At 49.4% G+C, this 24,944-nt stretch overlaps 1 protein-coding gene across 2 annotated transcripts in view; it reads left to right on the top strand.

Moving 5' to 3' along the window:
* The window catches only part of Lrp4 (LDL receptor related protein 4), a 50,707-nt gene that overhangs the window by 4,137 nt on the left and 21,626 nt on the right, over positions 1-24,944 (top strand). For both annotated transcript variants that reach the window (XM_036183429.1, XM_036183430.1), the window contains exons 2-20: positions 7,849-7,995; positions 9,815-9,931; positions 10,174-10,287; positions 10,520-10,636; positions 11,155-11,283; positions 11,515-11,634; positions 11,989-12,114; positions 13,087-13,212; positions 13,405-13,539; positions 13,918-14,043; positions 14,342-14,572; positions 15,620-15,776; positions 17,154-17,371; positions 17,528-17,704; positions 18,101-18,223; positions 21,511-21,719; positions 21,849-21,930; positions 22,779-22,884; positions 23,969-24,170. In XM_036183429.1, the coding sequence (XP_036039322.1) occupies positions 7,849-7,995; positions 9,815-9,931; positions 10,174-10,287; positions 10,520-10,636; positions 11,155-11,283; positions 11,515-11,634; positions 11,989-12,114; positions 13,087-13,212; positions 13,405-13,539; positions 13,918-14,043; positions 14,342-14,572; positions 15,620-15,776; positions 17,154-17,371; positions 17,528-17,704; positions 18,101-18,223; positions 21,511-21,719; positions 21,849-21,930; positions 22,779-22,884; positions 23,969-24,170 (2,762 nt within the window). The remainder of the gene's footprint in view (positions 1-7,848; positions 7,996-9,814; positions 9,932-10,173; positions 10,288-10,519; positions 10,637-11,154; positions 11,284-11,514; positions 11,635-11,988; positions 12,115-13,086; positions 13,213-13,404; positions 13,540-13,917; positions 14,044-14,341; positions 14,573-15,619; positions 15,777-17,153; positions 17,372-17,527; positions 17,705-18,100; positions 18,224-21,510; positions 21,720-21,848; positions 21,931-22,778; positions 22,885-23,968; positions 24,171-24,944) is intronic.

The raw sequence follows: 24,944 nt of genomic DNA, 5'->3' as shown, positions 1-24,944 counted from the left end.
GGCCATCTTCTCTCCAACAGTGAATGTCTTTCTCTGCTTAGCTTAGTGAGGTTCAGTATCCCAAGAAAGATTAGGTGCTGAGGTTTAGTTGGCAGAGCCTGAGTTTGGCCCTAAAAATAGCACTGATGATTACCTACGCTTGTTGCTGTTCCTGAAACCTAGAGCTGGTGTGGTCAGCCTCTTTCTCCCCAGTACACCCAGGAGCACTGCCCAAGCTGAGCATTGCACACAAGCATTTGTTCATCCATTCAGCAGACACAGCTGTCAAACTCTATAAGAAAGCACAGGCAGACTTGGCTTTGACACCTGGCTCTTCCTGAACTTTGGGGCTCTTATCTGCAAATGAGGACAGAGTGGGGGAGGGGAGTGGTAATACATTTTCACCCATGAAAATTCCATGCTGTAAAAATTAAGAGATGATAGAATGTTCAAATTATCCAGCCCGGAGCCGGACAACTGCTGTGTAGCTACAGGCTGGTATAAATGTCAACTGTTTGTTAGTAATTGTGTCTAAATGGATCAGAGATGATTCTGGGGTTTGGAATGTGGGAGCCAGATAAGTTACACTACAGTGTCTCATATGATAAAGGAGGCTTGGCCCTTCATTCATTTCAACTGGTTTCCCCAACCGCCCTTTCTTTTCTATAAAACAACTTGTCCTTTCTTTTTCTTTCTTTCTTTCTTTTTTTCTTTAACTTGTCCTTTCTTTTGCCTTCTTGAAAACCTGGTGAAACCTAAGAGTAGTTCGCTCCTGTCCACACTTCGAGAAAGGAGGTTTATTACCCTATGAAGGGAGGTTTGGGGAGCCTGCTCCAGAGAGAGGGTCTCTCCCTGTTGAGAGAGTGCTGTGACCCAGGGTGAGAGGGGTTGAGGTCTCTTGTAGCTGGAACAGTTTAGAATTCCAACCTGCCCCTCCTACTGGCCTGCCGAAGGACTCGGGCCCCAGAGCTCCAGAGGTAGTAATTGCCCCACTTTGGGGGCTGGGCTGTTGGGAGCATGCTTTCTTCACGGCCACAATCTTCAGTCAGGAGTCCTATCAGTGCGTGAGATAATTGATGTGGGTGTGCAGCCCCAGACCCACCCCCAACCCCCAGCTCCTCCACCCCAAAGTCTGACCCCGTTGTCTCTTTGTTTCTTCCTTTTAAGTTGGTGCCAGTGTTGTGCTGTTTCTGGGAACTGCAGAACGTTGACCGTAACCCAGAGCAGCCGTTAAGAAAAGCTGATTCTTTTAGCTTCCTGGCCGTCTATTTTCTGTTGTGCCTTTGATTTAGCAAGAAGCAAACATCCCAGGTGCCCCTGGGCACCTCTTCCGCCCATCCGTGCAGCCTCCATTCTTTCAGCGCACGTAGGCATTCCCATCTGGGTTCCGCGGATGAGTGGATGGTCTGTCAGCTATTTCTGATGCCTGCTCCGCCACCATTCAGGTGAGCCTGAGAAGGGAGGGGCGCTGCCTGAGTGAGCCCCAGCTGGAGAAAGCCTGGCTTAGGACTCACTGCAAGCCCTGACTTGGCCTATGGGAGCTCCCCTTCACCTCTGTGCAGAGCTAAGGATCTGAGCTTCGAGCCAAGCCGGAAACAAAAGACTGGGGGGCAAACCTCCCATCTGGCTGAGAGGGCAGCCACACAAAGGTGCTGCTGCGTAATTTATCACCGGAGATTTTCTGCAGCCTGGGAGCTCCAGGCTCCAGGCAGTGCCTTTGGGGGACCAGGAGGGGTCCTCTCCCCATTTCTGGGTGTAAGGCCAAGCGGGTATAAAGTAAGGTATTAGGAGAGACACCTGATTAACACGTGGAGTAAAGCTGCTTCTGAGGTTGTCAGTGTGTCTGGGGATCACAGCCCTACAGCTGTACTTCCTGTCAGACCTGCAGAGTGAGTGCCTGAGTGTGTGTGTGTGTGTGTGTGTGTGTGTGTGTGTGTGTGTGTGTGTTCTCTTTCTACCATGTGTGTCCTCAGGATCAAACGCCATCTGTCCTCTTAGCACTTACAAATGCATAACCTCATACCTGGCTTTTACGTGGGTGCTAGAGTCCAAACTCATGCTTGGGTAACAAGTGCTTTACCCATTTGTCATCTCCCCATCCCCAGCCTGGCCCCGCATCCCCAGCCTAGTCTAGGCATCCCGCACTCAAGGGATCCTATAGCCTGTTTCCTGAGTAGCTGTGGTTATGAGGGCATGCCACTGCACCTGGCTTGTTTTGATTATTTATTTCTGTGGGGACCAGGGATTAAACCCAGGGCCTTGAGTGTGCTCAGTATTCACTCTATCACTCACTCTGACCTATGTACCTCAGCCTATCTTTTATTGACACTTAGCTCGTACCAGAGTGTGGTGGTGTACACCTATAATCCTAGCATTTGGGAGGCTGAGGCAGTAGGATCACAAATTTAAGACCCTGTCTAAAAGACAAAAATAAAAAGATGCATAGTATGTAGCAGGCATTATGCCAAGTACCTCTCAGAAATGAAGTATTTTTTTAAAAAAAAAATCTCTATGTGGTAGGAGTTCTTTTGTTCTGTTTTTTCCTGAGGAAAACCTAAGATAAAAGATAAAAAGATGAACTGCTCAGGAACCAGAAGGAACAGGATTGTACTCTGGGAAGTATTGTTCCCAGGGTCTTAACATTGTACATTTCTGCCTCATAACTTTGGGTGCTGAATATTAAAATTGTATTTTCTGGGACTCAGAGATTAAGAGTAGAAGACCTAGGTTGGATTCCCAGCACCCATAGGCAGCTCACAACAATTAGGAACTCAGTTCCAGAAGATCTAATGCCCTCTTCTGGCCTTCTGCGTGCGCACAAAATAAATAAATAAAGTAAATAAATAAATAGCATTTTAGGGAACTTTTAAAAATGGATTTATTTATTTATATTCCATGTACATTGGTGTTTTGTCTGTATGTATGTCTGTGTGAGGATGTCAGATCCTCTGGAGCTGGAGTTACAGACAGTTGTGAGCTGCCATGTGGGTGCTGGGAACTGAACCAGGTCCTCTGGGAGAACAGCCAGTGCTCTCAACTGCTGAGCCTTCTCCTCAGTCCCAATAAATTAATATTTTACATACGAATTTACTTTCTATTTCTAAAAATAGAAAAAAAAAGATGCCTGAACTTTCTGGAACCTGTAATCACGTATCTAGTGTGTCTCTTTTGAAAGGGTCACCAAGGAATCAGCCAGGTCAGGCTGGCCATAAGACAGAAATGAGTTTAGTTACAATACATCAGTGTCACAGCCTGAAAATACGGTGAGGAAAGAAGCTTCTGAGGGAGAGAACTTCACCTGAACAGGACCAGGAAACTGCCTGAGGAAAGAGAAGCGTAAGTTCTCCTGAGTACCGGTTAGATAGGAATTGGCTACTTTTAGCCAGACCATTCAGGGCCTCTCTCCTGCTTTGACCCCAGCTCTCCCAAGACTCAAGCATGCATTTAACAAACTTGTACTGATCATCCGATACATCCAGCACCGAACATGCACTGTGAGCATGAGTAAGAGCTGTCTGGCACACACTTTCAACAGCCAAGAAGTTTAGGTCTAGTAAGTGGGCAACACAAAGTCAGGGACTTCCAGCTCAGCCTGGGCCAAATATGTCTAGGCAGGGCAGTGTTAGGAAAGCTGCTGTTGACCGCCTACTGCTTAGCTCTGTGATGATGGTGGTGGTGGTGGTGGTGGTGGTGGTGGTGGTGGTGGTGACTGCTGCTTCTACTATTATTGATGCTTGCTAGGCAAGCTATACTCTCCTAACAAACTCTGGTCGATGGGGTTTATTGGGTCCATTTTCATGTGTCTCCTTGTTGTCGTCCCTTTCAACGTAGACTGGTTTGCCGCATGGATGTCCCCTGGTGTGCTGCCTCAGGAGCTGAGTCAAGTTGCCCCTCAGTCTGGATGTAGCTATAGACTTTCAGATAACTCATTCTCATTAAATAAGGTTTGTAGCCTCATCGTTCATGCCAGTGAAACAGGAAAAGAAGGCTTTGACATCTTCCAGAATGAGCAGGCCTAAGAGGTGTGACTCAGCAGTAGAGTGTATGTTTAGCACATTGGAAGCCTTGGGTTCATTCCCTGTCACAAAAAAAAAAAAAAAAAAAGGAAAAGAAAGAAAGAAAGAAAAAGAAAGAAGAAAGAAAGAAAGAAAGAAAGAAAGAAAGAAAGAAAGAAAGAAAGAAAGAAGAGAATAAGGGGCACGAGGGGCCAGGGATGCAGTTCAGTTGGTAGACTGCTTGCATGAAGCCCTAGGTTCAATCTCCAACACCTCATATATCACACATAGTGGTATGCATCTGTAATCCCAGCACTTGGGAAGTAGAGGCAGAAGGACCATTTCCAGACTCCTTGGTATAGAATTGCTTTCATCCCCATTTTATGGACGAGCAAACAGAGACTTTTGATTAACTAACTTCTCAAAAATGTGGAATCTCTGCTGTCTAAGATATTATAGAGGGTCTGACTGGTACCCCTGGTGAGCATTTGTCTTCTCCCTTTCCAAAGAAAGCACTGGTAAAAATGGCTAAGATAGCTGGATTGAGGGAGCTGAGATGTAGATGGTGAGATTTTGGTTAACCTATCGAAAAGATTCTCTGAAGTCAGATGTGGTGGCGCATGCCTTTAATACCAGCACTTGTGAGGCAGAGGCAGGCAGATCTATGAGTTTGAGGCCAGCCTGGTCTACACATTGAATTCCAAGTCAATCAGAGCTGTCTGAAAAAAAGACCCTATCTCAAAAAAAAAAAAAAAAAAAAAAAAAGAAGAAGTTTCTATAAGCGTCCTAACACGGGTCCCAGAATGCAGGTGTTATGAGCGATCATGAGCACCTGAGGCAGAAGTGCGTAGGATGGAAGGGCTGTTGTCTGAGCCCCTGCGAGCCAGGAGAGCTGCAGTCTCCACCCTCCGCCATTTGCTTCCTTTCTTTGCTCTCCATTCTTTTATGCCCTTTATGATCATGGCCAAGACTTGAGTGAAAGACAGAATTCCATCCCTGGGGATTCCAGAGGGGAAGCAGTCGTCCAGAAGTCTGTCTTTTGGAGTATAATGTGTCTGCTTCCTGTATGAATGCCCAAGTCCAAAGTTTGTCTGACGGGTGGCTGCCTGAAGGTCAACACAGCTCTGACTTCAGCCATTTCTCTGACATGCAGGAAGTTGTGTGTCTTTAGCTACCTGCAACTCGATGGCCGACTGATGGAACACTGTGTTCATGCACCAGGACATCAGAACTCATGCTATCGTTCAGCCAAATGTGGGGGCTGGGGAAAAGGTTGATGGCTTCTCTTTGCTTTCTGTACTCTCTTTTTTAAAATATTTATTTTCATTTTATGTGTATGAATATTTTGCCTGTCTGTGCACCCTGTGTGCAGTGCCCAAGAAGGTCAGGAGGGCACCAGATCCCCCGGAACTGGGGCTACATACAGGTGTGAGCCACGTGGGTGCTGGGAATCGAACCCAGACTTCTAGAAGAGCAGCCGGTGTCTTTAACGGTTGAGCCATCTCTTCAGCCCTCTGTACTTGTTTCCCTTGCATGGTTGCCCGGAAACTGTTCATCTTGCTTTCCCATCCCTGGTATTCAACAATTCCCAAATCAAGGCCTTTTGGGGAAATGTGGTCCCCATCTGCACACCTCCAATCTCCCTGTGTCCGCTTAGTGATCATTTTCAATGTTTATCCCACATGTATTTTTATGTCTAATTCTGGCTTTTATTTTATCTTTCTCTCTTCTGTACCATATTAAGACACGAAGCTAAGCCTGGCAGTGCAGCCTGTTGATCCCAGCTACTTGGGATGGCCAAGCAGAAGGCTTTCAAGTTTAAGGCCTGCCTGGCCTACAGAATAAATTCCAGGCCAGCCACTTAATGAAACCCTGAACCTTGTATCAAAATAAAAAGTAAAAAGAGGTCTGGGATGTGGCTTAGTGGGTTTGATCCCAGTACTACTTAAGAGGAGGGGGAGGGGGAATTGCACAATGTCATGCACCGGGTTGGTGGAATCCAAGGTTTGCTCGTCTGCTCCCAATCTAGTATTTTTCCCCTTTTGTGTCCCTCCATTTTGTCCCTTCTTCCTCTTTGTCCTTCCTTCTGGATCTCCCTCCAGGTCTAGCTCTGTTACTTGCTGCTGTATGACTCTACAGTGCTTCTCCACCTCTATTGACTTGTGAGCCAGTTAATGGGAGCATCCTGTGCACTGTTGGGATGCTTAACTGCATCCCTGGCTTCTACTCACCAGCTGCCTGGAGGACCACTAGTCTACTGAAGGGCAAATCTGCTCCTCTACTACTGTTGACATCTACTAATGAAGCCTTACGTTCTTCCTGCAGCTTCTCCACGAAGGGAGTTGCGTGCCAGGGGTAGCCTTGCATGGAATATTCCATGCTGCTGAATCTAGCCAGGGTTTCCTAAAGGAGGGCTTACACTGTGCTGAGCCACTATTCCTCAGGCTCTGTTGCCTAAGGTCTTAGTGAGCGGTGCCCTTACTCCTTACTTCTCTAGGAATGGAAAGAAGCAGGCTAGAGCCCTGGGCAACTGGATCTTTTGAGTTTCTCTGGGGAAGAACCCTCTGGTCTGGGGTGTTGGGCTTGTAGTGAGGCCTTCTCATGAGGTATGCAAACCTGTTACCCCTCCTGAAAGGACCCCACATGCCTTCTGCAGGGAATTCTGCATCTTTCCTGGGGTAGTTAGATCCCTTACAGTAGACAGTCGAGGGAAGGCCGGACCTCAGTTGAGAACCTGGTAGGAGCCTGAGGTCCCTCACTCCAGAAACATACATTTTGCCTATAGCTCGGAGAGGCTCACAGATGCCAAAGGCTGATTGGCCATCCATGTGTCCTTCATCCATCCATTGCCAGTTAGGAAGCTCTGCCTTACCCTCACACCTTCGGGAGAGAAGTGGGAAGACTGGGGCCATGAATAGTAAAGGAACAGGAGTGGGGATGGAAAGCTGACTCCTTCCCTGTTCCAGCCCAGCCTGAAGGCTGGACCCAGCTAATGGGAGGGGAGAAGAGAGCCAGAAAAGGGATGAACAACAAGGCTGGCCCCTCCTTCCAGCTGCAGCAGCCCAGAGGCTTAGATGAATAATCTGAGGGGGAGAGTGACCCTGGAAGAACCTTTGTTCCAGCTGAGGCTGGAGCAGGGGCACTGAGCCATTCACACGCCATCCCAGGGCATCCTGCTGGGTACTCTGGGGAGGGGGCACGGCAGCCAGTCATGGGACTTGGCCAGGCAGATAGCTTGATGCTCAATAGGGAAGCCCAGCTGCATGCTGCTGAGGTTGGGGGAGGGGCTGCGTCGGACAGCCTTCCTCCAGGCTGTGGCCTGTCTCACAGACAGGAAGGCACTGACTGGGCCCAGTTGCTCAGTCCTGAGGTGGCTTGATCTTGTCACCCTCCTCAAAAGCAAAATCTGACGGTAGGACTCACAAACTTCTTCTTACCTCCCCATGTGGATTCCTTGACATTAAGAGGCTCCAGTGTTCTGTTGTCATTATTATCACTTGCCCTCAGTGCTTGGGGTTCAAGATGGGGGCAGATGTATCCATTCCGGAAGGAAGTCTGCAGAGGCATCTTAGTAGCATTCATCTGTCCCCTGCTACCCTTCTAAGCACGGCACCCCTTGGTGGCTGTGTCTCCTGGCCTTCAGAGATATTGTATAAACAACCGGGCTGTCTATGAACCCAAAGTCTCGAGGTATCATTGGGACCGTGTCTGCCCTGGCAGAAAGCACAATTACATTTTCCTCACATCTCCCTTACATTGTCCCTGTGGCTCTCTGAGTGACAATGCCCATGGACTAGGCTCCCCTCCTCCCCGCCCCTACAGGCATTGGGAGGACAGGAGTTGAGGCTCTCTACTTCCTCTCCTTTCTGCCCAGGCCTAGCCAGCAACCTGGAGTGTGCGTGTGGTCGGAGCCACTTCACGTGTGCAGTGAGCGCCCTCGGCGAGTGCACCTGCATCCCCGCCCAGTGGCAGTGTGATGGAGACAATGACTGCGGGGACCACAGCGACGAGGATGGGTGTAGTAAGTAGCATCCCAGGGCTAGTGGAGGTGGCGAAAGATAGACCGAGGCGTGTTCTGTACCCACCTGTGTCCGACTTAGGGTTGGGGTCTTACAAGTGTGACAGATGTGGAGAGAGGCGTGGCTCCTTCACATGTACACCTTTAACCATCTGTTTTTCTGTTGGGTGGTTCATGCCTACAATCCCAGCAAAATACACTTTGAAAAATTGGCAAAGGGATGTGCCTTGTGGCTTATGCCTTTAATCCTAGTTACTTGGGAGGCCGAGGCAGTTAGATCTCTGAGTTTGAGGCCAGCCTGGGCTACAAAGTGAGTTCCAGAACAGCCAGAGCTATACATAGAAACCCTGTCTCAAAAAAAAAAAAAAAAAAAAAAAAAAAAAAAAAAAAAAGATAAAAGTTGGAAAAGGTATAAAAGAAAATACCCTTGAAGCCACAATAGGCTTTAAATAACTCTCCTTGTATTTGTGAATTCTGTATGTATGCTGCATACATTTAAATTTTTATATGGTATACATAGATGCAGATTATTTTCTTGTTTCTTATTTAGTGCTCTGTATAATCACAAATATATAAGAAATCTTAACTTGGCGGGGGGGGGGGGGGGGGGGCGCGGGGTAAGATTGCTTAGCCTGATGACTTGGTTTGGTTCCCAGGACTCACATGGAAGACAGAGAAAACCAACTCTAGAAAGTTATTCTCTGATCTCTGATCTCTCGTGAGCACTGTGGCTCCCGAGCCCTTTCCCCACAATAATAATAAACTTCAAAAACAGGGTAGAGAGCTATTGAAGAAGACACCTGATGTTGACACACATGCATATATCTGCCTGAATGAGGATATATGTACCACACGCACATAAATGACTGGCTGAGGCTGTGGACCAATAGCAGAGCTACCTGCCTTGCATGTGTGAGGTTCTAGATTCAACCCTCTCCCCACACTGGGGGAAAAAAGCCTTTCACTCTATTTAAATTTGCCTTTCCTCCAGCATAGTCACAGACAGACAATGGGCCAGGATGTCCTGTCTTGGATATATATATAAATCTCACTGTTAAGCCAGTTGTCTGGGTTTAGGGGTACATGTCTGGCCCACAGCATCTATGTCTGATGGTGACTAATTAGTCTAATGGGAACGAAGCTACAACCTGGACCTCATTAACCCTAACCAGCTCAGCTAATTGTGATAATGATAAATGCTTCTCTTTCATCTATCACTTTCGTATACATTATCTCAAAAGGCCTCTGTGAATTGAGTGCAATTATGCCCTTGTATAGTCAGAGGAACCACTGCTCAGAGAATGCAGGTGAGTCAGTCACCGTAATGACTTCTAGAAGTGGCACCCAGATGTGTCAATCATCCTCCCATAAGAGGAAAGGAGGAAAGTGCCCCTCCTGGTATCTTCTGAGGCAGGCTGGCCTCATACTTGATATGTAACTGAGGACCTTGAGCCTCTGATCCTCCTGCCTCTACCTCCCAAGTGTTGGAATTACATGCGTTCGCCTCCACCCCCTAGCTTTATGAGGGGCTGATGATCAAACCCAGGGCTTCATGCATCATAGGCCACACTCTGCCGACTTACAGCCACACCCTGCTTTTCTCTCTTGCCCAAGTTTTTCATACCGATTCCGTGTCTTCGCAGAGAGGTTTTCTGCTGCCCTGCCATCCTCTGCTGCTGCTCCCTCTTCCCAGCTGCCTTTATCTGCTGGGGGACAGGGGTAGGAGGGAGGACAGGGGGATTTGGAGTCAGGCTGCTGGGCAAGGATTTCCGGCTGCTGTAGCCTGCCTGCCTGCCTCACTCTTGCCTTCTCTTGGACTCAGTGCTGCCGACCTGTTCCCCTCTGGACTTCCACTGTGACAACGGCAAGTGTATCCGCCGCTCCTGGGTGTGCGATGGGGACAATGACTGTGAAGATGACTCTGACGAGCAGGACTGTCGTGAGTGTTGGAGGGGACAGGCGAATTCCATCGGCTCTGTCGGGACAGGCTCTTCTGTCAGAAAATGATGCCCCCGGCCCACATGAGCCCTTGGGTCTTCTGCTTTTGTTCTGACCTCCTCCCGCCCGCCTCTCTTGGTCACCTGCCCTGGGAGCAGTACTAGGACTGTTGAAGGCTTTCCTGAGGGGCTGGCAGGCACTGTGCTCTCTGTCCACAGCAGCCTGATTCATCTGTGCCCACAGCCCCCCGAGAGTGTGAGGAGGATGAGTTCCCCTGCCAGAACGGCTACTGCATCCGGAGCCTGTGGCACTGTGATGGAGACAATGACTGTGGTGACAACAGTGACGAACAGTGTGGTGAGTGGTGCTCTGGGAGCAGGACAGGGGTCCAGAGTGGGAGAGGCTACGGGAGGAGCCGGCGCGAAGGTCCATGCTACCTCACCTGAAACTGCTCCAGGGATTTGGTGCAGCCGGAAGAAGGCAGGAGGGCAGAGCAGTCTATACTGTCAGGAATGTGGAGCTCTCCTAACCACCAAAGGAGGATGGTAAGAGAAGAGTCTAGGGGACTGCTGTCTCATTGCATCCCTAGACATGCGCAAGTGCTCAGACAAGGAATTCCGCTGCAGCGATGGGAGCTGCATTGCCGAGCATTGGTACTGCGACGGTGACGCGGACTGCAAAGACGGCTCTGATGAGGAGAGCTGCCGTGAGTGGTCCTCCGCCTGAGGTTGCTGGGCTGGGACGATGAGGAAGGGCCCCATCTCCTGGATGAGGGCTGGCTGAGAGGGTTGTGTGCAGCAGGCAAGGGAGTGAGTATGTATTCTAAAGGAGTGATGTTGGGTGTTGGGGGTGTGACTTAGATAGGTAGGTACTTGCTCAGCGTGCGTGAAGCCCTGGGTTCTATCCTCAGCACTGCACAAACCAGGAAGGCATCGTGGTATGGGCCTGTTTGTGATCCTAATAGGCAGAAGGATCAAGATTCCAAGGCTGTATTTGTTTGAGACCAGCCTGAGATCCATGAGCCCTGAGCTAGGGTAGCAGCAGTTCTGCAGGGCTGACTCCCTCTGGTCCACCAGCATGTGGAAGTCTGTAGGACCATCCATCACAAATGGAACCCCCTTGCAAACTGTTTAAGAAAGACACCTTGCCTGTGCCCCTTGTCCCTGTGAAAAGTCAGGCCCCTGTCCCCAGTCACCGGGGCCTGAGGGCTACTCTCCTTTCCAGCCTCAGCAGTGCCCTCTCCTCCATGCAATCTGGAGGAGTTCCAGTGTGCCTATGGACGCTGCATCCTTGACATCTACCACTGTGACGGGGATGATGACTGTGGAGACTGGTCGGATGAATCTGACTGTTGTGAGTGCTCCGGCCAGCGGGGAGGAGGGGCAGCCAGCCTGGAGGAGCTCCTCCGATGGCAGGGCACAGGTGCCAGCTGGGGCAGGCGCTTAGGGGAGTAGTGTCTGGATTCCAAGGTCCCTCTGGGGAGGAGATGGAGTGTTGGGAGGGGCAGGAGATGGGACTTTCTGCTCTACCCTGAGGCGCTGTGTGAACAGGCTGCTTAGAGACAGAAGATCTTTGTTTTCCCAGCTTCCCACCAGCCCTGCCGCTCTGGGGAATTCATGTGTGACAGTGGGCTGTGCATCAACGCAGGCTGGCGCTGTGATGGTGACGCAGACTGCGATGACCAGTCTGATGAACGCAACTGCAGTGAGTTGAGGGTAGCATCCCAGACGGCGGGGAACTAAGGAGAAGGGTTTGGGGGCCAACAGAGCATGAGGACATGTTAAACAGCCGGGCAGATGTGCCGATTGTACACTGCGCAGAGGCAATCTCTTCAGAGAGGTACCAGTCACCTTGTAGTCTGTGGATTTATAGACACATCATGGCAGTTTCCCAGCAGGTGACAGGAAGGCGCTCTGAGGAAGGGCCACCTGATTCATAAGAAGATAACCTGCGGGCAGGCACCGCTGTCTAGAAGCGGGGCCTGTGTGCTTAGGGCGGCAGAGCAGAGCTTCAGCCGGTGGGGGGCCAGCCTTTCATTAGGCTTTTTTTTTTGTCCAGCCACCTCCATGTGCACAGCCGAACAGTTTCGCTGTCGGTCAGGCCGCTGTGTCCGTCTGTCCTGGCACTGTGATGGGGAGGATGACTGTGCAGACAACAGTGATGAAGAAAACTGTGAGAACACAGGTAGAGTCTCCCAGGGGTGCTCCAGGCCCCTCTCCTGATGTTGGGAGTGGGAGGCAGAGGGGAAAGAGAGCATGGCCACCCTTTCTCAGCTGGCCAGAAATCGTGTTTCATTCCCTCTCCAACGGCCTGGACTTTGCCTGCCCTGCCCAGTGAACAGGGTCACGTGCAGGAGCAGGGGAGGCAGCTCGGTGAGTTTTTACGAGAACCCAAGTTCAAATCCCTAGTACCCAAGTTAAAAGTTGGACGTGACTGTGAGCGCCTGTAACACCAGTATTGGGGGACGGAGAAAAGTCAGATTCTAGAAGCCCACTAGCCAGCCAGCCTAGCCGAAATGACCAGCTTCTGATTCACTGAGAAACCTTGTCTCAAGGCAATAAGGCAGAGAATGAACAATGGTGGAAGTTATCAGGCATCTTCCTCTGGCCTCTGCTTGCACATATATGGGCATGCATGCAATGCAAACACATACATACATATGCACCCATGCACCACAAACCAACGTGTACACACAGCACATTGCACACATGCACACACATGCACACGTACAGTCCAGGTGCATTGTTGACCTGTGTCCACGCTCTGGAAACACAGTCAGGGCTGTGAGTCTTAGCAGCTGCTCGGGTTCTCACTTTCACACTGTCCTTGGGAGGAAGGGCCGCTCTCCTCCAGCCAGCTGCCCTTGCGTCTACTTCCCCTCTGCGTCTACGCCCTCCACCCACTAAACCTGGTTCTGCCTATGAAGGTACACTCTCTCACCCTGTCACGCACCCACTGTGGAATCTCAGGGAGAAAACAAACTCGGACGACACTCAAGCAGCCTTGTCTGAGCTGTTTCCTGCCTTGGACCCCAACCCTCCCACCTGACTCTCATCTGACTCCTGTTTACCCTGGAAAATGACAGGCTCCTGTCCCTTGTGGACTCAAGCCGGGCCCTCCTGTGACCTGACTCTCCCCTCCCCGCTGTCTTTCTAGGAAGCCCCCAGTGTGCCTCTGACCAGTTCCTGTGTTGGAATGGGCGATGCATCGGGCAGAGGAAGCTGTGCAATGGGGTCAATGACTGTGGTGACAGCAGTGACGAAAACCCGCACCAGAACTGTCGTGAGTGTCTCTAGTGTCCGGGCCCGGCCCGTGGTTTGTGGCCGAACCCCACCCATAGGGTTCAAAGGGAGGCCTCCCTTGTGACTCTCACAGCTTTCGGGAGCCGTTCTTCGTGGTCCAGGTGGCATGCCAAATTGGCCGGACGGGGGTGGATTCTGGGCTCAACTCCCAACTCTGGCTTGGCTGGCACAGGGCCCCGGACGGGTGAGGAGAACTGCAATGTTAACAACGGTGGCTGTGCCCAGAAGTGCCAGATGGTGCGGGGGGCAGTGCAGTGTACCTGCCACACAGGCTACCGGCTCACAGAGGATGGGAGAACATGCCAGGGTGAGCGGAGGCCTGCGTTGGGGAAGAGTCAGGGTGCTGAGTGGGAGCAACCTATAGGAAGCTGTGTGACACATCCGCTGTGACATCATTCCATCATTGCACTAGCTCAGGAAAGTGGGGATCATTTCTCCCCTTTTGCAGATAGGGGAAATTGAAGGGCCGAGAGTGTAAGTAACTTACCCAAGGCCACGCAGCTAGTAAGCAGCCGAAGTGGGATTTGAAATCAGGTCTGCATGACCTCAAAGCCCTGAATTGCTAGTTACACAGTTTCCCACCAGGCCGAGGCAGTGGATGGGGATGTGGGAATGTGACTGAGGAGTGAATCGGAGTGGGGGGATGGCCGTAGGCCGGCCTCCTGACCCTGCCTGGTATCCACAGATGTGAATGAATGTGCTGAGGAGGGGTACTGCAGCCAAGGCTGTACAAACAGCGAAGGGGCTTTCCAGTGCTGGTGTGAAGCAGGTTATGAGCTGCGGCCCGACCGGCGCAGCTGCAAGGCTCTGGGTAAGGAGACTTGGCACTTGGCTGGGTGGGCTGAGGACTAAAGAGAAGAATGCCAGGTGCTCTGTGCTGAGGGATTTCCTAAGAAGTACGTCTGCAAGTTGCAATCCGGCCCCAAGCAAAAGGCAATTGGGTCGGGGTTGGAAAGGATTCTACTTCCCTAGTTCAGATGCCCACAGCGTGAGACATACTCTAGAGGGCCAAGGGCCCCCAGCTGTCAGCTGAGGGCCTGAGGGTCCATGCTGATGGGTATCTGGTAGCTCTGAAGCCCAGTGGGCTTTTGTTTCTTTGCTGTGTCCAGGGCCAGAACCTGTGCTACTGTTTGCCAATCGTATCGACATCCGGCAGGTGCTCCCGCACCGCTCTGAATACACACTGCTACTCAACAACCTGGAGAACGCCATTGCCCTTGACTTTCATCACCGGCGGGAGCTGGTCTTCTGGTCTGATGTCACCCTGGATCGCATCCTCCGTGCCAACCTTAATGGCAGCAATGTGGAGGAGGTTGTGTCTACTGGGCTAGAGAGCCCAGGTAGGAAAACAAGGCCCTGAGTGGAGAGCCAGGGAGACGGTGTGTAAAAAAGCAGTGGAGCCGGGCGGTGGTGGTGCACAGCTTTAGTCCCAGCACTCGGGAGGCAGAGCCAGGCGGATCTCTGTGAGTTCGAGGCCGGCCTGGTCTACAGAGTGAGATCCAGGACAAGAACCAAAGCTACACAGAGAAACCCTGTCTCGAAAAACCCCAAAAACAAAAACAAAAAACCAGTGGAAAGGAAGGGACAGGTCCGTGTTTACAAACTGCACAGTGCAAAATGTCTCTTCCAGTGAAATCTGGGTGGAACTCTGATGTAGAAAACAAGTGTAGAGTTGAAGATGTTGTTTAGCTGATGGAGTGCTTGCCTGGCATGACTATGTAATGCCCTGGATTTGATCCCCCAGCACTGCATAAACCAGACCTGGTGATGCCTGTGATCCTAACACTGAAGAGGTAGAAACAGAAAGCTCAGACGTCCAAGGCCATTCCTAACTACATGTCCAGTTTGAGGACAGGCTGGGATACATGAAACCCTCCCCTCCCCCATCTCAACTAACAAAAGACAACAGCTAATTTGGTGACCTCAGACCTACAAGCAGGTTAAGTGACTTAGAAGCTGGCCTGCAGGGCTGGAGTCAAGAAAGGCACTGAATTCTATCCCCAGCACCAGCCACAATAAAAGGGAGGGGAGGGGAGAGAGGGAGGGAGGATGGATCACGTACCTAGGATCTGTTACCCAACCAGGCAGTGATGGTGCACTGAGGTAAAGGCAGGGGATCGGGAGTTCAAGGTCATCCTCAGCCATGTGAGGAAGCCATGCCTGACGCTGGTCAATTGCTTGAGTTCTCTCTATTCCCATTTCACGGAGATGCACTGTAGTACCTAGCTCACAGAGCTGTGATGGTTAAGTGAACTAATGCATGCAAAAGAGTTGCCACAAGGTCCTGGCCCCAGAAGCAGCTTCTCGTACGAGTTTGCTCTTGTCTCTAAGACCCAGAACTGCCTAGGGCAAATCCCTGACACTTTCCCACTGTCTCGTCTCACTAGGGGGCCTGGCTGTGGATTGGGTCCACGACAAGCTCTACTGGACTGACTCAGGGACATCGAGGATTGAGGTGGCTAACCTGGATGGGGCCCATCGGAAGGTGCTGCTGTGGCAGAACCTGGAGAAGCCCAGGGCCATTGCCCTGCACCCCATGGAGGGGTAAGTAGGTGTCTCGAGTTTCCAAGTCCCCCCTGCAACGGTAGGGATTGCTCTCGGGCCTCCTGGGCCAGACTTTGCGGGCCATCCTCAGGGATGCTGATGACCAGGCACTGTCCCCAATGCCCCTATGTCACTATGGCTCTGTAGTAAGTGGCTGTGTAGCCTCGGGTGAGTCAGTCTCTTCATGTTCCCTTCATTTATTTCTTAATCAGCAAATTTAAAACAAACCAGCTCTATAAAGATATATATTTGGGAAGTGACAGCAGAAGGATCAGGAATTCAAGGTCACCTTCAGCTACACAATTGGAGATCAGCCTGGGCTACGAGAAACTCTGATCTCAATAAATAAACAAACAAACATAACTGCTTTTGTAGATGTTCTAAGGTTAAATAATGAAGCACTGTAAATGGAATAAAATATACAAATTAGGTAAGTTTGAACTGTTTAGTGTTTTTTATGAGCCCATAGAGTGGAGATAATTAAAAATTATTATTAATTTAAAGCAGTTAGTAGTTGAGCTAATTAATATCATTAGTTAGAAATAATTTTAAAAATTAATAGACAAGTCTCCTGCATTGAAGTCTCGTGAAATGGAGATTCTTAGCCTCTGGCTTGTATACATTCCATGCCACTGATTGAAGGGATGACTTGTAAGATCCTGCAATTATATGTCAATTGTTTGAGAAATAAGGAGTGTGGGGGAGGGGGCACCACATACACAAGGCAGCACAGAAAGGGCGAGAAGGAAGAGCATGCCTGTCTTCACTTAGACGTGGCGCTCTAGTGTCTGTTTCTAGTGCCCACTGTGCCCTCTCCATAACAGACACTCAAAAAAAAAAAGTCTAATGAATAAACACCCTGTCTCAAGACATTTAAATCCAGATTTTAAAAAATTATTCTGTAGAGCTGCTGATAGAACTCAGTGGTGGGACAGTTGCCTAGCATTTGGTGCTGGGTTTAATTCCCTGGGTTCAGTCTCCAAACACGGGGGTGGGGGAGGGAGCCTCGAGAGGGAATCATTTTAAATGGATGGATGGATGGATGGATGGATAGATAGATAGATAGATAGATAGACAGACAGACAGACAAAAACACCTTTCAAAGCTGAGCATGGTGGCACATGCCTTTAATCCCAGGACTCAGTGAAGCAGATGGATCTCTGAGTTTGAGGCCAGCTTGGTCTATATAATGAGTGTCAGGCCAGCCAGAGCTGTGCAGTGAGAACTTGCCTCAAAAACAAGTAAACAAACAAATAAGTAAAATGCCTTTCAGGCAAACCGGTGGAATCCGATGTGTGAAACTCTCTGGTTATCAATCAGCCTGCTTACTGCTCATCCATCCTCTGCTGCCCACCTCTTCACTTCCTCTCTTCCTAGAACCATTTACTGGACAGATTGGGGCAACACTCCCCGCATTGAGGCCTCCAGCATGGATGGCTCTGCACGGCGCATCATTGCTGACACTCATCTCTTCTGGCCCAATGGCCTCACCATCGACTATGCTGGACGCCGAATGTACTGGGTGGATGCTAAACACCACGTCATCGAGAGGGCCAATCTAGATGGGAGTCACCGCAAGGCTGTCATTAGCCAGGGTGAGGTCTTTGATCTGTTCTCTTTCATCTCTACTCTTTCCCCAATCCTGCCCCCAGGAGCCTTGGCAGAGGGTGAGATTTGTGTAGCTGCCAGGTCTGGGCTCAAGGGCCATGTCAGGCCATGTCTGGACTAAGGTCTTTTTGGACTGTCTCCAGGCCTCCCACATCCCTTTGCCATCACAGTTTTTGAAGACAGCTTGTACTGGACAGACTGGCACACCAAGAGCATCAATAGTGCCAACAAGTTTACTGGGAAGAACCAGGAGATCATTCGTAACAAGCTGCACTTCCCCATGGATATTCATACCTTACACCCTCAGCGCCAGCCTGCAGGTAAAAAAAAAGAAAAAAAAATCTCATTAAGTGAGCTAGATTTGTCACCAGTGATGTGGTTGTTGGGGCCTCTTGAGATACTTCCTTTCACTTGTCATAGATACTATCAACTCTGGGCAGTGAAGTCCAGAACTGGCATTAACATGGGCTAGTTGCTCCCTCTGCTGGACATTTCGGGTGGTACACCATCAGGGCTTTACTGTTTCCATGTAATGCAAACATTTATAGGGCATCTCTTACGTATTCTAATTGTGCTTGCCTCTGTAAGAGATGTAAAAATCAATCAGACAAGAGTTCTTCTTTGTAGAGAGCTCAGCCCCCCACCCCTTGGCCTGGGGTCTGCCTTTGTAAACCTTGACTCTTCCCTGATGGTCTTGCTCTGGGCTCTTTGAGCAGGGAAAAACCGTTGTGGGGACAACAACGGAGGCTGCACCCATCTGTGTCTACCCAGTGGCCAGAGTTACACCTGTGCCTGCCCCACTGGCTTCCGCAAGATCAACAGCCACGCCTGTGCCCAGAGTAAGTGGGTTTGGGATACCAGCCTCAGGGGAGGTGCCTTGTGAGAACAGTTAGAAGGGACAGTGATGGGAGTTGGAGTGATTGTCACAGGGGAGAGCCAGACTCCTCAAGGAGCCCATGCATGACAGCCTTTAGAGACTAAGGGCTCCTATATCAAAGCTGAGGACCAAGAACCGGGCCGCAGTATCTGAAGGCTTAGCACCACCACTCAGTGTATGAACACTGCAACCAGACTTACCTTTCACGTCACCAGGCAGGATGCCTTCTGTCTAGGCAGGAAGAAGGTCCAGTTCCCCTAGGAAGCAGGACAATGGTTTCCACCCTTTCCACCTTTAGTCCAGAGAGGAGTTGATCAGGCATACGGCATGACCAGCAAGGGACCAGGGACAATTCCTTTTGTATCATCACTGCTGTGGGATCCACTGGCTTTCTTAAATCCCTAAAATCAAATAGTTGGAGCTGGGGAGATGGCTCAGTTGGTGAAGTGCCTGCCATGTAAGCATGAGGTCCTGAGTTCAAATCCCAAGCACCCATGTAAAAGCCAGGTGTGGTGGTGTTGTCTGTAACCCCAGAGCTGGGGGTCGGGGAGAGATAGGCAGATCCCCGAAGCTCACAAGCCACCAAATCTGGCCAATTGGTAAGGTTTGGGTTCAATGAGAGAGACCTTGTCTCAAGATAAAAAATAAATAAATAAGTAAGGTGAAGAGCTGTAAAAGGACATGCCCAACTTCCACATGCATGCATGTTCACACACATATTCACATACAATTTCACACACACAGAGACATACACTCAGGCAAAAATCAGAGTCTCGGGACCCTTTCCAGAGAGTGATTAGGGAAAACATTCAGAGGTTTCATTCAAATACGTACTGGAAACCAGTTTTATACATTGTGTTTTCCCTGTACATTCTTTTTTTTTTCTTTTCTTTTTTTTTGGGGGGGGGGGGGAGTGGTTTTGTTTTGTTTTGTTGTTTTTTTGAGACAGGGTTTCTCTGTGTAGTCCTGGCTGTCCTGGAACTCGCTCTGTAGACCAGGCTGGCCTCAAACTCACAGAGATCCCCCTGCCTCTGCTCCCGAGTGCTGGGATTAAAGATGTGCACCACCACCTGCTTTCCCGCACATTCTGTTGTGCCCGGCTGCTCCTGTTACTTTAGTGAGATGATTAGCAAGATGATTCCAGGCACTTCCTCCCAAACCGAAGATTTGCCAAAGCTCGAAAGAGGGATTTGGTGGAGTTAGGCAGAAAGTGCCTTTCTGAGTAGAGAAACACATAGTTAGATTTTCATGTCTGTGGATGGAAATTCTAAAACTCTGTACTGAAGATGCACCACCATTTATATGTTTGTGTCCATGTTCTGGTGTGCGCATGAGGTCTGAGGACAACTTGTGAGTTAGGTCTCTTCTACTGTGTGGGCCGCAGGGATGGAACTCAGATCATTAGGTGTGGTGGCAAGTGAGCCATCCTGTCGGCCCTGTATCAACTGGCTTGGTCATTATTCTCTAAAGAATACACTGTAGGAGCTGGAGAGACGGCCCAGCAGTTAAGAGCACTGGCTGCTCTTTCAGAGGACCTAGGTTCAGTTCCCAGCCCCCGTGGTTGCTCACAACTGCCTGTAACTATGGTTCCAGGGAATCTGATGACATTCTCTGGCCTCCAAGGGCACTAGACACATACATGGCAACATATAGGCATGCAGGCAAAACACTCCTACATATGAAATAAAAATTAAATTTAATAAAAGGCCTGCACATATTTCTAAAAAGGAAGGATACAGTATAACAACTATGTAAATGGGCGTTACATTGCATATTGAGCCCCCAGTATCAAATAAACAAATATATTGCATTAGATATATAGATATAGATTACAAGCAATCCAGAGATTATTTAGATTATATAGGATGTGCACAGGATGTTATATGAAAATACTACCCTATTTTAGATAAAGGTCTGAAGTTTGTGTGAATTGAGTATCTGCAGGGGTCTTAGAACCAATTCCCTGCACATACAAAGGCTAATTGTACTGGAAAGTATTTAGATAAGCCAGAAGAGGCCCAGAGGATGGAAAAGCTGCTGTGTAGAGCAGTGGTCAGAGCTCCCTCTGTGGACCAGGCTGGTAAGGAACTGAGTCCCAGTTCTGGTACACAGCCATTGGATACTGGGCATGTTGCCTGGTCTCTGTTAGCCTCAGATGCTCATCTGAACACAGGAGAGAGAATAACGTGTGCCACAGAGCACTGGTGTGAGGCACTGAGCTTGTCTTTTTCTTTCTCATTAGCGTACGGAGAAATGGGTTTTATTATGGCATGTAGCAAACAAAATCAGCTTTGTTTCTCCTTCCCTCTTCTCCCCCACGCTCCTGTACGCGCACACACACACACACACCTCTCTCCTTCTCCTGGTCTCCTTTCTGCTCTGGGGTTATCAGCCCTTTCGCCCTCCCTTTCTCACCAGCATCCCCCACTTTTTGTGATTGATCTGATTTCATAGACGATGCCCACTTTCACACCCACCTATACGTACATACGAACATTAACAGTTAGGATCCACGTATGGGAGAGAATCCTTTTGAGTACGGGTCACTTCACTTAATAATGTAATACTTTCCAGGTCCATCCGTTTTACTGCAAGGTTCACAATTTTATTTTTCTTTATGGCCGAGTAAAATTGCACTGTGTCTCTCTGAGGCACTCAGCTTTTCTAAGCACAAAGCTCAGTGCCTGGCAGGAGAGGAACTTAGTGAGCAGTCATCAACAGCTTCAACTGTGAAGAGACAGCAAAAGGAAGAAACCATTCTAGACAATACAATAAAAGCGGAAACTCCAGCCAGGTAGCATGTCTATAATTCCAGCATGTAGGAGGCTGAGGCAGGAGGATTGAGACTGTGAGAAAAGTCTAGGCTATAGAGTAAGACCCTGTCTCAAGGAAACAAAAAAGCAGAAGACCTGGAATAGAATAAAAGTCTCAGAAGTAGGCTGGGAGTTGGCAGTGGCCCAGCCATGCACTAGAAATGGTCAAGAGAAGTCAGAGGAGAGAATGATTCCAATAAAGCTGATGGACACTTAAACAGTGGGTACAATCTGTTCCCTTGGACTCCTGGTCTGATTCCACCAGGATGAGCTGTGCTGTGCTTCAGGGCAACCTGCAGTGTGAAGAGTAGGGGGCAAAGGGCAGCAGGTCCCAGGAAGTGTGATTGAACCAGGTGTCACACAGGTGAGCATCTGTGTCTGTCACTGTTACTGGATTTAGAGCATTAAAAGGAGACCCCTCTCGGCCTTTGATCAGGTCTTGACAAGTTCCTGCTTTTTGCCCGAAGGATGGACATCCGTCGGATCAGCTTCGACACAGAGGACCTGTCCGACGATGTCATCCCACTGGCTGACGTGCGCAGTGCTGTGGCCCTGGACTGGGACTCCCGGGATGACCACGTGTACTGGACCGATGTCAGCACTGATGCCATCAGCAGGGCCAAGTGGGATGGAACAGGACAGGAGGTAGGGCCCAGCGTGGACCCAGACCCTCTGGGAGGGGATGCGTTTCCGTTCCTTGCAGTTGGAGTTTGGGCTCCAGAGCTGGGGTGGGAGTGCAGTGGATGAGATGATGCAGCTTTGCTTCCTGCCCAGGTGGTAGTGGATACCAGTTTGGAAAGCCCCGCTGGCCTGGCAATTGATTGGGTCACGAACAAGCTCTACTGGACAGATGCAGGTATGTTCAGGGAGCTGTGGCCTGGCTGTCCGGCATCTTCTGAGTGTACATATGAGTCTTTAGCACTTAGTATCCAAATTGCAACTTCTTCTGTGCTGTGAGGCATTTTGGATGAGGAGTTTATGACCTGTGGTTTTTCCATTAATGTCTGGATAAAACAGGCATGTTTCTATGAATCTTGGTGGGGACTTGGAGACAAAATGAATACCTTTAAACCAGTGCTTCTCAAAATGGGGTTTCTGGAACAAGAGCATCAGCATGTTCTGGGAAGTTGTGAGAAATTCAGATCCTGGACCCCAGACTTACTCAGAATCTTGATGAATTAATTGCAAGAATCTTAAAAGATGTATTTCTTCATGTGTATGCGCGTGCCTGAGTGTATGCATATATATCATATGTGTACAGGTGCCCATGGAGGCCAGAAGAGAGTGTCAGATCCCCTGGAACTGGAGTTACAGGCAGTTGTGAGCCACCTAATGTGGGTGCTGGGAATTGAACCTGGGTCCTCTGCAAGAGCAGCAGGCACTCGTAACCCCTGAGACATCACTCCAGCCTCGGGAATCTGTATTTTAACCAGCTCTTCTCATTTTTATGTACACTGAGATTTGAGAATCCTTGCCTTGAATCATGAGACAGACTGGGTTTCCTAGGTTTAGAAAGTTGTGCAGTCTTAGGAGAGAAACTAATTGCTTCCTTGAATTTCTTAGTTTCTGTCCCTAAATATCCACTGCATATTCACCACAAAACCTTTGCTGAGCACTTACTGCATACAAAGCTCTGTGCTAGGCAGGGGTCGGGGAGAAGGCATGAACAAGGCTAAAAGTCTTTCCCCCCTTATTCCTTGGTAGGTACAGACCGAATTGAAGTGGCGAACACAGACGGTAGCATGAGGACAGTGCTCATCTGGGAGAACCTTGACCGTCCTCGGGACATCGTGGTAGAGCCCATGGGCGGGTATGGACTGTCCCTTTTGAGCCCTGACTTCCCCGAAGAACTGGGTATGAGAAGGGAGTCTGGAGCCAGGCGGTGGTGACGCACGCCTTTAATTAATCCCAGCACTCGGGAGGCAGAGCCAGGCAGATCTCTGAGTTCGAGGCCATCCTGGGCTACCAAGCGAGTTCCAGGAAAGGCACAAAGCTACACAGAGAAACCCTGTCTTGGGAAAAAAAAAAAAAAGCTTTTTGTTGTTGTTGTTTCCTTATAAAAGTAATTTCATTATTAAAGAGTATTAAATTTGTAGGGAGTGAAATTCTTAACTCCCAGCATAATCATTGTGAACAGTTTAGGGTATGTCTTTCCAAAATATATTTTGCTCTAAATGCCTACAAATAATGGTGGTGGTGGCAGATTTGACCTTATAAAAATGACATACTGTTTTGGAGCCAGGTAAGCACCTGTAATCCTATCATTGGGAGGTAGAAGCAAGAGGGTCTTCAAGACCAGCCTGGGCTGTAGGAGATCTTGTCTCAATAACCAAACCAAACCAACCCCCCCACCAAAAATAAATCTGCTTTGGAATGGTTTCTTTCTTCGGTTTGCTGTATATCTTGAATACACTCCTTGTTTGAGTACATAGTCCTGCCTTGCTCTTCTTTATAGTTACATGGAATTTTATTAAACTTAGGTGCCATAACCATTTAATACATGGGGTCAAGAAGACTTTTTTGCTGGGTGTGGTGGCACGTGCGGGGTTCGGTCTCGGTCCCCTCTTTCGTCACTCCCAAGGTGGCCTCCTCTGCTAGATACTCTTTAAGCCTTGGCCTCCCCCCTATCAAGACTCTCAAGTACCTTTGATAGTGACTGGAGATCTAAGGCCTTCAGGGACAGCTGAGTCCAGGCTTGGGCTGGACAATAAACAGGAAGCTGGGATAACTATAGGAGGCAGAGCTCCTAAAACTCTTTGGGGACTCTGCATCCTCACTGGTATTTTTTTCCAAGCTGTGAACTGAAATGCTAAGAAACAGTCTACCAGTAAAGCACACAGAAGCCCCCACTGGGTACCAACTGGAAGTCTAAGAACCCCCTTGCTTATACCCAGGTACATGTATTGGACTGACTGGGGTGCAAGTCCCAAGATTGAACGAGCTGGCATGGACGCCTCCAGACGCCAAGTCATCATCTCGTCTAACCTGACATGGCCTAACGGATTAGCTATTGACTACGGGTCCCAGCGGCTGTACTGGGCTGATGCCGGCATGAAGACTATTGAATTCGCCGGGCTGGATGGCAGCCAGAGGAAGGTAAAGATGCACTGGAGCATCTTCTCATGCTCTGGACGCCTCCAGGACAGCGTTCTCTGGCTGCCAGCTGACAGGAGCTAGGGGGACCAGAGGTGATGGGCCCAGCATGGGATAGATGCTGTCTCTCTAAGGCTGTAACTGCAGGGGACACAGGGCTGCTGGCTGATTATTCAAGCAAACTAGGAATTAGAGTGGATTGTGGCTAGGTGCGCATGCACGCACACACACACACACACACACACACACACACACACACACACACACACACACTCCTAATAGCCTTTGCAACTAACAATAATCAACCACGCTGGACCGATGGCTGCTGCCTCTCCTTTGCCATTGTTTATTTTGTTATAATTTCTAACTTTCAGAAAAATTGGCAAGAGTATAAGGAATAATATTTTGCCACTGTTCTCCCTCCCTCCCTTCCTCCTTCCCTCCCTCTTTCTCTCCACACACATACACATATACACAAATGTAAAAAAACACACACACAATTATTTTTCTGAATCATCTGAGATTAAATTGGAGACATCTTGCATTAATTCCAAAATATTCCAGTGCATATGTCTTAAGAACAAGAACCTCATGTGGTAAAACTTTGGAGATGACACAGTAGGTAAGAGCATGGGCCATATGAATATGAGGACCTGAGTTCAAATCCTGATGCCTACATAAAAAACGTACAGAGTAACACAAGTATCTGTTCTCCTGGGGCTCCCACAGCGAGACGGGAGGCAGAGACGAGAACCCCAGAAGCTTGTAAACCAGCTC

The sequence above is a fragment of the Onychomys torridus genome, chromosome 4 (assembly GCF_903995425.1).
Source record: "Onychomys torridus chromosome 4, mOncTor1.1, whole genome shotgun sequence".
NCBI classification, from domain to species: Eukaryota; Metazoa; Chordata; class Mammalia; order Rodentia; family Cricetidae; genus Onychomys; species Onychomys torridus.
This window is presented reverse-complemented; position numbering and strand designations above follow the sequence as displayed.